General features: G+C 39.0%; 1 protein-coding gene across 4 annotated transcripts in view; it reads left to right on the forward strand.

Annotated features, from left to right (window-relative positions):
- LPAR1 (lysophosphatidic acid receptor 1) overlaps positions 1-13,112 on the forward strand; it is a 76,409-nt gene that overhangs the window by 38,665 nt on the left and 24,632 nt on the right. For all 4 annotated transcript variants that reach the window (XM_087716152.1, XM_087716150.1, XM_014060203.2 and 1 more), the window contains one exon: positions 1,236-1,983. In XM_087716152.1, the coding sequence (XP_087572278.1) occupies positions 1,245-1,983 (739 nt within the window). In that variant the 5' untranslated portion in view covers positions 1,236-1,244. The remainder of the gene's footprint in view (positions 1-1,235; positions 1,984-13,112) is intronic.

Here is a 13,112-nt window from a genome sequence, read left to right on the forward strand (position 1 = left end):
GCTTTAACAAAAGACAACTCTGAATTTTGTCCCTTCTACTACACATTCACTGCAAACCGGAGCACTGTTTAATTTATCAGCCGTTGACCTTCTAACACGAAGAAAAGAAAGAAAAATTAGCTGATTGTATATGAAGAAAGATCAGCACTTGCAAAGTTAATCTGGATATTCCCTGCCATCAGCACTAATTTTGACCAAGATGTTGTTTTCCATAGTTTTCAGACTGATCATTCTTCATAAATACAATTATGAAAAGGTTCAGCAAGAGAGAGACTCCCTCTTCAGGGGTTCTTTTGTGAGGGCACCAAATACGAGCAGGTACAATGGGAATAGATACATTTAGTACTCTGCCTCTCCTAGGCCATTCTCAGTCCATTGTACATATAGAAGGGATTGTGTGAAAAGGAGACCCTATCTGTTAATTTATATAAATTTATGTCCATAAAGATTCTTTCTGAGATCTACTCATAAGAACATTAAAATACTGATTTTTAAAAGGATTCCAACATTCTTGCTAGAGCTTTCATGGTTCGAGCTAATACTCTCTGCAAAAAATCCCATGGCTATCACAAGGTTGAACAAAATTGCGAGCAGAAGAATTAATCTGCTTCCTACCTGCAGAGCTTTCATGAAAAGAAGACATTGGAAGAGGAGTGCGGTGAAGATAGTATCATTGTAAAAGTTCATTTCCTGAATATTCTGTTTTTATACCATGTAAGAAATGGGTACATACAGCAGAAAATTATATCAGCTTTAAAGGATTTTAGCAAATAATTTGTTATTTTTACATGACAGTATGAAAGTGGCAGTAGGTAGTTTTCTCCAGCATCCATGTCCATTAGTCGAAGTATCTTAATAATAAAGAATGAAAATTTCAAATGAGATGACAATAAAGTACTTTATTTAACTTCTGTTAATTTATATAACTTACTTCCACCAATGTGACCTTCACAGAAACATTTCATTGTCATTTTCAAAACATTTTATAGCCCCAATTTTAGACTTGAAATGTAATCACAATCTCCTTTGCTTATAAAACTGCTTCAACATTCTAGAGCAGCCTAGGTAAGTTTAAGACATTCCCCAATGTTTACTGAGGAATTCTGGGAGCTGTAGTCCAACACCTCTTAATCTCGCTAAGGTTGGCAAACATTGCTCTAGAGCAGCTTGTTTTTCCCTGACACGTCAGTATTTTCTCATTCTAACTTCAGATTCTGCTTTCTCTTCTTTTCCAGTCTGCAGGCATGAATGAACCTCAGTGCTACTACAATGAAACCATTGCCTTCTTTTATAACCAAAGTGGGAAAACACTAGCAACTGAATGGAACACTGTGAGCAAGCTTGTAATGGGACTTGGGATTACAGTTTGTGTTTTTATCATGCTAGCCAACCTCTTGGTGATGGTGGCCATTTACGTCAACCGGCGTTTTCATTTTCCTATTTATTACCTAATGGCTAACTTAGCAGCTGCTGACTTCTTTGCAGGACTGGCATATTTTTACCTGATGTTCAACACAGGACCCAACACTAGAAGATTGACTGTCAGCACGTGGCTCCTTCGTCAAGGACTCATTGACACCAGCCTGACTGCTTCTGTTGCCAATTTATTGGCCATTGCCATTGAGAGGCACATCACCGTGTTCCGTATGCAGCTCCATACGCGGATGAGTAATCGGCGAGTGGTGGTGGTAATTGTGGTCATCTGGACTGTGGCCATTGTCATGGGCGCTATACCAAGCGTTGGTTGGAATTGTATCTGTGATCTCGCTCACTGTTCTAACATGGCACCACTCTATAGTGACTCTTACTTGGTCTTCTGGGCTGTTTTCAACTTGGTCACCTTTGTAGTCATGGTGGTCTTGTATGCTCATATCTTTGGATACGTGCGCCAGAGGACTATGAGAATGTCAAGACATAGTTCAGGGCCTCGCAGGAACCGGGATACCATGATGAGTCTTCTAAAGACTGTCGTCATTGTGCTTGGTAAGTATCTTCAGATGTGATTTCTTCTATTCCCTCCTCAAAATAGACAGCCTGCATTTCATGGAAATGCTATGTGTTGCTTCTAATGTTCATTTTATACTGTCAGGATACAGATCAGTGAAAAGCATCATCCACATTATACAGTCTATTTTCATGATGTATAAAAATGTTTAGACTCTGTATCAGTAAAATAAAGTGGCTTTGGGTCCGGTAGCTCTCCAGTTCTGCAAATATTCCATCTTTGGTTCTGAAGGTGGGCTTGTTTCCTTGTGTGCAGCTGATTTCTACTCTGGGAGTTCTATAAGACATAAGACCCCATTGTGAAATTGTGGAAGTTGAAAATAGTTCTACTTGTTGTTACGAAAGGCTTTGCACAAATTCATCAATTGCAATCTTTCATGGAGAGAAGATTTTGTTCAGTGTTACTGATGACCTCCATTGTGGATTATTACATTGTGTTCCCCATGGGATTGCTCCTGAAGACTACCTGGAAACTTCAGCTTTCTGTCAAAGTGACACAAGCAGTTGTAGGTTATACAGTTATACAATAGCAGAGTTGGAAGGGACCTTGGAGGTCTTCTAGTCCAACCCCCTGCCTAGGCAGGAAACCCTATACCGTTTCAGACAAATGGCTATCCAACATCTTCTTAAAGACTCCCAGTGTTGGGGAATTCACAACTTCTGGAGGCAAGCTGTTCCACTGATTAATTGTTCTAACTGTCAGGAAATTTCTCCTCAGTTCTAAGTTGCTTCTCTCCTTGATTAGTTTCCACCCATTGTTTCTTGTTCTACCCCCAGGTGCCTTGGAAAAGGTGTTAATCAACCAACCCATGTCTCACCTCTGCTCTGCAAACTGTACTGATTGCCAGTTTGTTTCTGGGTGCAACTCAAGGTGCCCATTGTCACTTTGAAAGTCCTTTACTGTTCGGGACCTTTATGGTTTAGGGCCTGGATATTTGCAGGTCCATTTTCTCTTTGTTGTGTCTACCTGTCTTTAAGAATTGGAAGAGAAGGCTTCCATGGTGGTACAGTGGTTAGAATCCAGTACTGCAGGCTACTTCTGCTGACTGCCGGGGGGTTGGCAGTTCAATTCTCACTGACTCAAGGTTGACTCAGCCTTCCATTCTTCCGAGGTGGCTAAAATGAGGACCCAGATTGTTGGGGACAATAGGCTGACTCTGTAAACTGCTTAGAGACGGCTGTAAAGCACTATAAAGTGGTATATAAGCCTTAGTGCTATTGCTTGCTCTGGGCCCCAACTCTTAGGAAATGAAATTGGTAGGTCGCCATGAGTTATTTATTACACTTATTGTCACTCCCTCTATGTAGACCAGACCAGAAAAACATCTCCACAAAAAGGCTAAAACTACTTTTATACCAATTGGCTATAATAACAGAATCGTGCAAGTCTGATTATGCTGTTCCTCCCCCTCCTTATACTTCAGTGAATTAGGGAGGCACCTGTCTAAGCTGAAGGTTATTTGGCTTCTCTGAATCTAAAAATGCTTCAGCCCCTTATTATCTTGCAATGGAGCTTGCATATCTCTGCCAAGGTCATCCTCCATACTCACTACAGTTGTATTATTTAGTAATGATTAGTTTTTAATCTTAACTACCGTTCTAGTTCTAGGATCCGTAAGCCATGCAGAGTCAGGCAGATTTATTTATTGCATAAGAACATAGGCCTTGTAAAAAAAAATTTAATAATTTAATTCAAATTTCTAATACTACTGGGATAGCATGGAAAGGGGATTCCCTTCAGTGGCATCTTTGCCAATGACATCACTCCTGTATGTTGTTTAGTAGTAGTCATACCTAACATATCTGTGAGCTTTCCTAACCTTGTGACTACCTGCCTCCTCGGGTTGAGGTAGAGGATGAATGAATGCTGGTAGAGGAGAATATTTGTGGCTTAAGGTTGAAATGAGGGTCCTTAGTGCTCTCTGAGCTTGGTTGTTTCCTTGCAGATGCTTCATTTATTCATCAGTGCTAGCACTGATGATGTTATCTGGTTGGGTAATGAAACATTTGCAGCTAAGTTCAGAGAGCACCAAGGACCCCTTGGAGAGTGAATGGCTTAAGGTCACCGAGTGGCATTTTGTCCAAAACATCCCGCCAGCCAGCTGATTTTTGGGTCTTTGCGGGAGACACACACACACATGTGGGAGAGATGGGGGATTACGTGCGCATGTGCAGGGGAGTCACGGGGGGTGTGGCCTGCCCCCCTCTCCAGCGGCCCATTTTTGGTCCCAGGAGGCTGCAGGGATGCCTACTAGGCCCAAAAGAGGACATAGAGGACTCATGTGTATATGCCTGGGGGGGGGGAGAACATTGGGGTGTCATGCACATATTGCATTATGGGTGTGAGCACGTGAACACACGCTCTTTCTCACACTTTCTGTATGCGACGACAAAAAGGTTAGCCATCATTGTTAGATAACGAGGTTTTTTTTAAAAAAATAAGAGTCCGTTGGAGTTGGGCTGTTAATACATTTGAATAAATGAAGGAAGTAAGGAATTCATCTTGTAGTATTATGGTATTATCATGCAAGAGATTAAGGTGTAATATTTACATAAATAATAGAATATTAGCTGAAATGTATTATTCACAATATAGTAGATCACTGTACAGTGAATTTTGCCCCATTTTACGATCTTTCTTGCCACAGGCATTAAGTGAATCACTACAGTCAATAGGTTAGTAACAAGGTTGTTAAGTGAATCTGGCTTCCCCATTGATTTTGCTTGTCAAAAGGTTGCATAAACTTGACCTTGGGGCACAGTAACGGTCATAAATATGAACCCGTTGCCAAGCATCTGAATTTCGATCATATGAATAGGGCTGCTACAAAGGTCGTAAATGTGAAAAATTGTCATGTTACTTTTTTCAGTGCCATTGAACAGTCACTAAATGAACTGTTGTAAATCAAGGACTACCTGTATTATGAGATACCTCTGCAGCTGATGAGCCTCCCCATTTAGTGGACTCCCTTTTCCTAAACCTTTTCTAATTACAAGCCATAGCAATGCACAATTTAATACTGTACTAACGTTTACCCAGTGGTGGATTTCAATTTATTTTACTACCGGTTCACTCATGCGTGTGCGCGCATGCGCAGAAGCCTCTGGGCGGGTGGGCAGAGCCTTCCGCCGACACCACTACCAGTTCATCCAATCTGGGGCGAACCGACAGAAACCCACCTCTGACTTTACCAGATTACAAGACGCCTGAGAAGAGCCTCCATTGGTATCAACCAGTAGATGTTTACACAAAGAAACACTATGACCTAGTGGGCGGTTTCAAAGAAAGGAAGTTTGTGCTGGAGAAGGTAAACATCAATCATTTTAAACCGTACCCAACCTTCAATGTGAACGTATCGCCCACTGTTTGCTATAAGCCCAATTAATTAAAAGTCTAATTAAAATATCTACAGGCACATAAGAAGAGAAAGCAATTTATATAACTATGTAGAATGTGTTTATACATGATTGAATGGATTTTATGTAGAAAAAATTGTTGGGAAATATATGCCTTGCGTGTCCTGTCCCTGCTCACTGCTGTCATGTAGACCTCTGACAAGCTTATTCAGAGTGAATTTTGTTTGCCAAAAATAAGTTCAGCAGCCCCAACATACAGGAAGTAAATCTGCCCTATCATTTCTGCAGAGAAGCATACAATAGAAATCACTGCAGCATAATATATATTCTGTCATTTGGTGACAGAATGGTTTTATACAGCTGCTTTCAATGTTCTGCCTTAAGAATTGTACAAAGGAACACAGTGAAACAATTGGATTGCCTTGTTTATTGATTTATCTTTAGATAATTTTCTTATATACGTATTTTATTTAGTATGTATCCCACCTTTATTATTTTTACAAATAACTCAAGGCAGCGAACATATCCAATATATTCTTCCTCCTATTTTCGCCACAATAACAACTCTGTGAGGTGGATTGGGCTGAGAAAGATTGACTGTCCCCAAATTGAAACAGTCTTTGTACCACCACCTGAGTCCAACATGTATTTTTATCATTCATTCAGAAAGAAAATAATTTGGTGGTAGACAGAGAAATGTATGAAATCAACAGTATTCTTTTCTCTAGATCCATGATGGCGAATCGGTGGCACATGGAGGCCTCTCTGCCGGCACGCGAGTCGTCGCCCCAGCTGAGCTCCACCGCGCATGCGCACACGCCTCCTGCTGGCCAGCTGATTTTCGGGTCTGCAGCACGTGTTGCTTAATCAAAAGGCAGTTAAAACACTATACAAGCCATCAAAAATATAACTATACACATCCAACAGGAATAGGAAGTGCCTCACAGGAGCAGATAGAGGTAAATCGTAGAGAGGCAGGAAATGCATCACTGAACAATGGAAATGTATGCTAGAGAGGAATGAAGCTGCATACAAGGCAGTCATAACACATGTAACAGCATAGGCATGCGCGTGGGGGCAGGGGTCGCACGGGGGTCACACGCGCATTGTATTATGGGTTTGGGCACACACACTGTTAAAAAGATTAGCCATCACTGGTCTAGATAATAGTCATAGCAAGTAGCACATAGGCATATATACCACTTTTCAGTGCTTTACAGCCCTCTCTAACTGTTTTCAGAGTCATCATATTTCCCCCAATAATCTAAGTCCTCATTTTACCGACCTCAGAAGGATAGAAGGCTGAGTCAACCTTGAGCCTGGTGAGAATTGAGCTGCAATAGAGTTAGCCTGCAATATTGCATTCTAACTATTATGTCACCACAGCTCTAAATAAGTAAATATGTACATTCTACATACGGACAATAAGCTTGTTGGAAACTACTCTGGGATTTTTTAAAAAAGTCCAGAATAGAAAAAGGAACCATCAAAAATGAAATTGACTATTCATCTATGAGTCTTTATTATTTAATTATCCCTGACTGTTCAACTAGACTTTTGTGCTATGAATAATGTCTTTGTAAATTGTATTTATTATTATAGCTAATCTTTTAACCCATCCCAAAGTCCACATCCTGATCCCTTCCAGATATATTATACTAATTTTGGCACTAATCAAGGTTGATGAGAATTGAAATCTAACACACATTTATACACAGGCAAATTAAAGGCAAAGATTACAATCCTGCAAGCTTGGGGAATTATTCTTTATTTTATAATGTTATAATATGGAAAAAGAGACAAGCTTTTCAAGGTTTGGGATGAGAAGTTTAAAAATAGGACTGTATAAAATTATTTGGACTATCAAAACAGATCATTGCTTGCAAGGGTGGTTTGGAACCTCCTGACTGTCTGTGCAAATATGTGGATGCACAATTGTTTTGCCTCATGAGGAAAAAGGTGAATCAAGTGTACACTCAAAAGCAGCCACGTGAACTTGAAAATCCCAGCTTCTTCAATAAGAGATGCTTCATATATGTGTCTTTGCTTTGAAGCACCTCTTTGCATAGTCCTAGTGAATATTAATAACTAAGACTTGTTGCTTATGAAAGGAGAAAATATTGAATACATTTATTAGAATATAAGCCCCTTCAGGCAGCTAAGTAAATCTGTTTAATGTATTGCACAACAAAGCAGTGAATGTGCAAAGGAAATCTTTTTCTGCTGAGTTGTTTTTAGAGGTCTTCATTACTAAATTACAAATAACTGAAGTTGATTAGAATCAGGTTAACACATATAATCATACTTATGCTATCATAATGAACCTAAAATCTGTAGTTTTTGTTTCTTGCCATGTTAGCTTATTTGAATCATGCTACCTATGGATATTTTGCTTCAATTGCTTCAAAGGGTTGTTGCTGTTTAGTATTGAAAGCTTTATTTTTAGAATTCCACTATTTTAAAAGTCTGGGACTACAGTACTTTTATTTAGACTTTTCCAATTTAGATCAGATGAAACTTAGAGTGAGGGTTCTTCTAAAGTAAAATATTTGTTATGTTTGAACAAATAGAAGTTTAACCTGCTGATTACCCTTCATATTTAGGAGCTGCTGTCATTAAAAGACCAGATAAATGGAAAATTCATTGTTCTACATCAGGGCTTCCCCCCCCCCCCCAAGCAGTATGAATGGCAATGATAGCAACCTATTTCAGCCGACTTGGATGTACTTCCATGATTTGGGGGGGGGGAGGGGGAATCTTCCTATGTGTGAGATGTATGTGTGGAAAATACTACTAAAAGTTTATTTCATGGATTTTTCCAAAGAACATATGGTTTAGGTATCAGGAAGCCTTGTCTACAATACAGTTTTGAGAAATTATACACAGGCGTTTGTAGTTGTTGCATCAGTATTTGTACTACCATGTTTCCCCGGAAATAGGGAAGGGTCTTATTTTCTTTTGGCCCCCAAAATAAGCACTTGGCCTTATTTTTCGAGAGGTCTTATTATTTTTGAGGTACAGGAGGTGGCGAGTGTGGACACCTCATGGCGGCTGCTGTGATGCAATATTTTTGGGGAGGGCTTATTTTTGGGGGATGGCTTATTTGAGCACATGCACTCAAAAGCCCGATTGGGTTTATTATCCGGGGAGGTCTTATTTTCAGGGGAACAGGGTAGTTGTTGCACCAGTATTTCAGACAAAATACAGGGAGGGAGGGAGGGAGGAAACATTTGTATTTTTTGAATGAGGAAAATCTTTGGCAAATGGATCAGGTTTCATAGGAATTAGGTAACAATGGCACAACTAAGGGCTAGATAAAGAACTGAAGCAGTGGTGGGTTACAACTGGTACGTCCCGATATGAGTATACCAGTGCCTGCCGGGAGCACCAGGTACCGTTCTGGTACGGGCCCAGCCAGCCCACGCGGGCCCGCCCGCCCGCGCTTCTTACCGGTATTTGAGGTGGGCCCCGCCCACCCGCGCTTCTTACCGGTATTTGAGGTTTTCGGGGCTTCCATGCATGTGCACATGGTGCGTGCGTTCATGTGGTGGATGCACAGCCCCGTTGCACCGTACCAGTTGTAACCCACCACTGAAGTGAAGATATGTATATAAAAAGCTTCTTTCCTTGATTCATTAGATAATTCATGGCCAAAAAATTTCTAATGACAGCTACCCACCTGCCTATACTTGCAGAATGCAAACTGGTTCTAATAGTCATACGCATAGAGCTCTTAAAAATAATTTAAGCACTTATAGAAGTAAGCCCCATTTCAGTCTTTGTACTAGATTGTAAAATCAGACATTTATTATAGCGCCTTTTAATTAACCTCCTCCCAAGCAATTCAAACAACTTCCTTCCGCCCTCCTTCTCTCTTTGAAGTCAATCCTTTATGAAGGGAGGGGTGGGGGAAGATGAATAATTATTTCCAACGAACAAAAATGTATTTTTCATACACCCTTCTGCAATATGTACAAAGGCCAAACAAGAGAATCTTGTATATCCGTCTCAGAAAATGCCTGACATTGTGTCTGCCATTTCCTTCCAGCCAATGCAAGAGGCTAGCTCCCCTTTCTCTTAAAAGGGGAGCTAGGGGGGGGTGTCTCTTGATGGCATGAGTGATGTGGAGTCCAGTCGAATTTCACAAGAGGGTTCATTGTTTTTCCTTATGACTGAGATGACTTGAACCTCTGGCTGGAGCATTCAAGAGCTGGCAAACGGCATCATCCCACAGAATTGCTGAAATATTGAATCTTGGGGCAGAGTCAAAACAGAAGAGATTTCCCGTCCTCTTTATGCTCTTTTCTTCCCTCTGAGTAAAATATTTCAAACAGAAGGAAATGATTTCATAGTTTGATCACTTTTCTCATTTTAACAAGGCTGCTTTTGAAATATCCAAGGCAATAGAAAATATAAAAATTCTTTTTTCACAACATGTCTCTTTTCTCTGGGGATTATATAGGAGTGATTTATATAGCTTACATAGGCAAGAAAATGGACCTTGGGCAGACAGATTCAAATTATAAAAGGAACGTTTTATATTTGAAAAGAAACTGCGCAGAACTATAGCCTGGTGCAATTTCCAACAGACTGCAATCTTCATCATACTTTACTGAACTCAAATTCCTTAGAAATCCTACTGAGAAAATTTGTTCAGAACTGAAATACTAAAGCAAAAATTTGCCAGTTTATTGTGTGAAATTTCTTAATTTACAATTCAAATGTCATTTATCCAGCTGCAAAGCTTAAGATATTTACACTTAACTTTGTCCCATTGCATAAATAGTGTGAGAAATAGCCTTGGCCCCACAATTGGAACTATCAAGAATACAAAGCCAAGGCTACTGGCAGAGGTGGGCTTCACATAATTTTACCACCAGTTCACCACACACAGAAACTGTGAGCGCACACTCGCTTCGTGAGCGCATGTGCCTTCCACACATGTACATGGCCTTCCACGCATGCACTTTGCTTGTGCACGCAGCTTAGAAAACATGGCTAAATAGGACGACATAGAGCCTGGGCGAATGGGCAGGCCCACCCACAGGTCACCACTACTGGTTCGCCTGAACCGGTCTGAACCGGCTGAATGCCACCACTGAGTACAGGGATTTATCATGTACTATCAACTTCATCCTGAAGGTCAAGAGCTTAGGCCACTTGTGTGGTGGGGAAATAAATTGCTGTAGGGAGGATATTTTCTATAACAAATGTTATTGCTGTCTTCAACAATTATATTAAGCGAGAATATAAGTAAAAGTCTTACAGTTGACTTTATACGCTGTCCTGGCTTGCCTAAAATCTTTCACCTTTGTAAACTATGGTAGGATGAAACTGGAAATTATAATTAACTAAAGAGATGCTGGTTTGTTTATTTTTACAGCAAAGAGAGAAACGAAGGGATTGAGTGCACATCTACACGATTCATTCATTAAGCTGAGATTATCACTTGAACCTGTCTAAGGCTCCATTATGTAAAGGAAAAATTATAACAACAACATACATTGCTTGGGGACATAAATGGATACTGATTGACTTGAAACCCACAAAAAACCATGTGGTTAAACCTAATTAGTAATACACATTTAATGCAACCTGTATTGCTGTGTTAATTTTTAAAAAGGCATTCATTCTCTTGAATTCAGCCCTTGCAGGTACTCTGGCACATCAAAGGCAGTGAATTGAGTGAGAGATCTTGGAGGATAAGTGTTTAAAAATGCAACAGAGTAGAACATTGTTTGCACAGCTGCAGCAAAAGATGCTTCTTAGTATATAGTTAAGAACTTTCTAGTAGGTGTGAGTTTAAAAGTGGTGATGGGAATAGCTCTACTGGGCTCTTTTCACATTTTGTATTTTATTGTTTGTTTTGGCCTTTTTACCACTGTTACTAGCAATTCACCTTGATGTGATATAAGGGTTTATATTCCTGATAACAACAATGATACAGTATAAACCAGGAAGGAATGTAGAAGCTTGTGGTATACATAAGGTCATATGAAGCAACACAATTTATGTTTCTACATTGATACTCAAACTAATACTTGATATGTACTTCTCTCTGGACAAATATGCATAAGTTATAGAAACCTAAACATGAACAATTAATGTATGCGAGAAAATTGTAAGAGAAGGCATATATTAAAAATATGTGCTTCCAAAACCTAATAAGAGAAATTGCGTACAAAAATGTATATAGTTTGAAAGCGTAAGAATTTTCATGTGGACCTTAAAGGAACATTTTGAACACAATGTGGGAAAAATGGAGAATGAAACAGTGCTTGTAGAAACGCAAAGACCATCAAAGAAAGAAATGTTCATATTTAGAACAGGTAGGGGATGTTGTCATTTGCTAAATGAATCACTCTAAAAAGGCAATTAAAACATATTTCAATAGAGAAGTGTTTATCTGGAGATCCTGCTAACTTTGATGCCTACCAATCTCAATGGTTTCTGACGCTATTCATCCAGAAATATATTCAGAAATAAATTACAGATTCTGCATACTCTGTAGAACTTGGAGGAGGAAAGTAAGTTTACATTTTCATAACTTCATTGCGATTGGTGGCCCAAGAGGAAGAGAACAATTGAGGGGACCTTGGTACCCACTAAGCTTTGTTATTTTGTTGCAGACATTTCATTACCCAAACTAAGTAACAGCATCAGTGTTCTGAGAACAATTGTTGTTTAAAATGTTCAAACAAGAAAATTAGTATCTGAGATCATGTAAGCATATTCAGCAAATTGTTCTGAGAATTCAAGGAAATCAGTGCTGAGACACACTGCCACAACTTTTCAGTTTGGAAGCCAGCCTCTATTTTGCCAAACCAAACTACACCTCTAACTTCAATTCCATTGGTGGGGGGGGGATAAAGTAGTAAACTCAAGAACTGCGTTCTCTTCTGAAATAAAAGCAGAAAATCATTGCTACAGTTTTCCTTTTTTATATAAATAAGTATATTGTTAAATTCGATCATAAATTTCACTGATATACAAATAAAGGATAGTTGTTGCCCCTGATCTCAAGCTTCCCTAAATTTGTCATCGTTAGTCAGTATTAATGGGAAATAACTGAAAATGATTCAGGAGGACATCAGAGAGTGCCAATTGGGAAAAGCTAATGTTTTCCACTTAAGACAGTGAAAATGGAATCTGCCAGTAATTATTGTTGTTGTGAGCTGCCCAAAGGTGCTTAAGATCGGCGGCCATATAAATCCTTTAAATACACGGGAATGCAAAATAAATCCTTAAAGATGGATTGAGTTGAAATAACAAATGTTAGTGAAAATGAAATGGAATGCTTTGGAACAAACTTGATGTTTTTGCCAGCTGTTATTTAAAGAAAATTTGTGATCCTTATGGATAGTAAGTACAAAAATAAGAAACATTGGAGGTATTAGGAACCATTGAATTAATTATTGCACACCTAAAAGTAGTTTTTATCCTTAAACACATTCTCAAGTATAACAAGACTCTAGACTGAAGTCTATTCCAATATTTGCCAATATTTATAAAATAATATGGAAGTCAGTATTGAGATACCCTGAAAAATATAAAAGAGCCTTGTCTCTGCCAGTTTTTTAATGCCATTATTAACAAGATTTAGAAAATATTTGTGGTATAATATGAAAAATGCATTATTTAAAATTTATTACAATCCAAGCTGTGTTCATGTGGAAAGGCTGTATAATTTTCTGAATGTTTATATTGAAAATATATTTATATATTTCTAAAAATACCTCTATTTATCCATG

The sequence above is a fragment of the Thamnophis sirtalis genome, unplaced genomic scaffold (genome assembly GCF_051295495.1).
Source record: "Thamnophis sirtalis isolate CommonGarterSnake01/CBP01778 unplaced genomic scaffold, rThaSir2_p1.2 scaffold_5, whole genome shotgun sequence".
NCBI classification, from domain to species: Eukaryota; Metazoa; Chordata; class Lepidosauria; order Squamata; family Natricidae; genus Thamnophis; species Thamnophis sirtalis.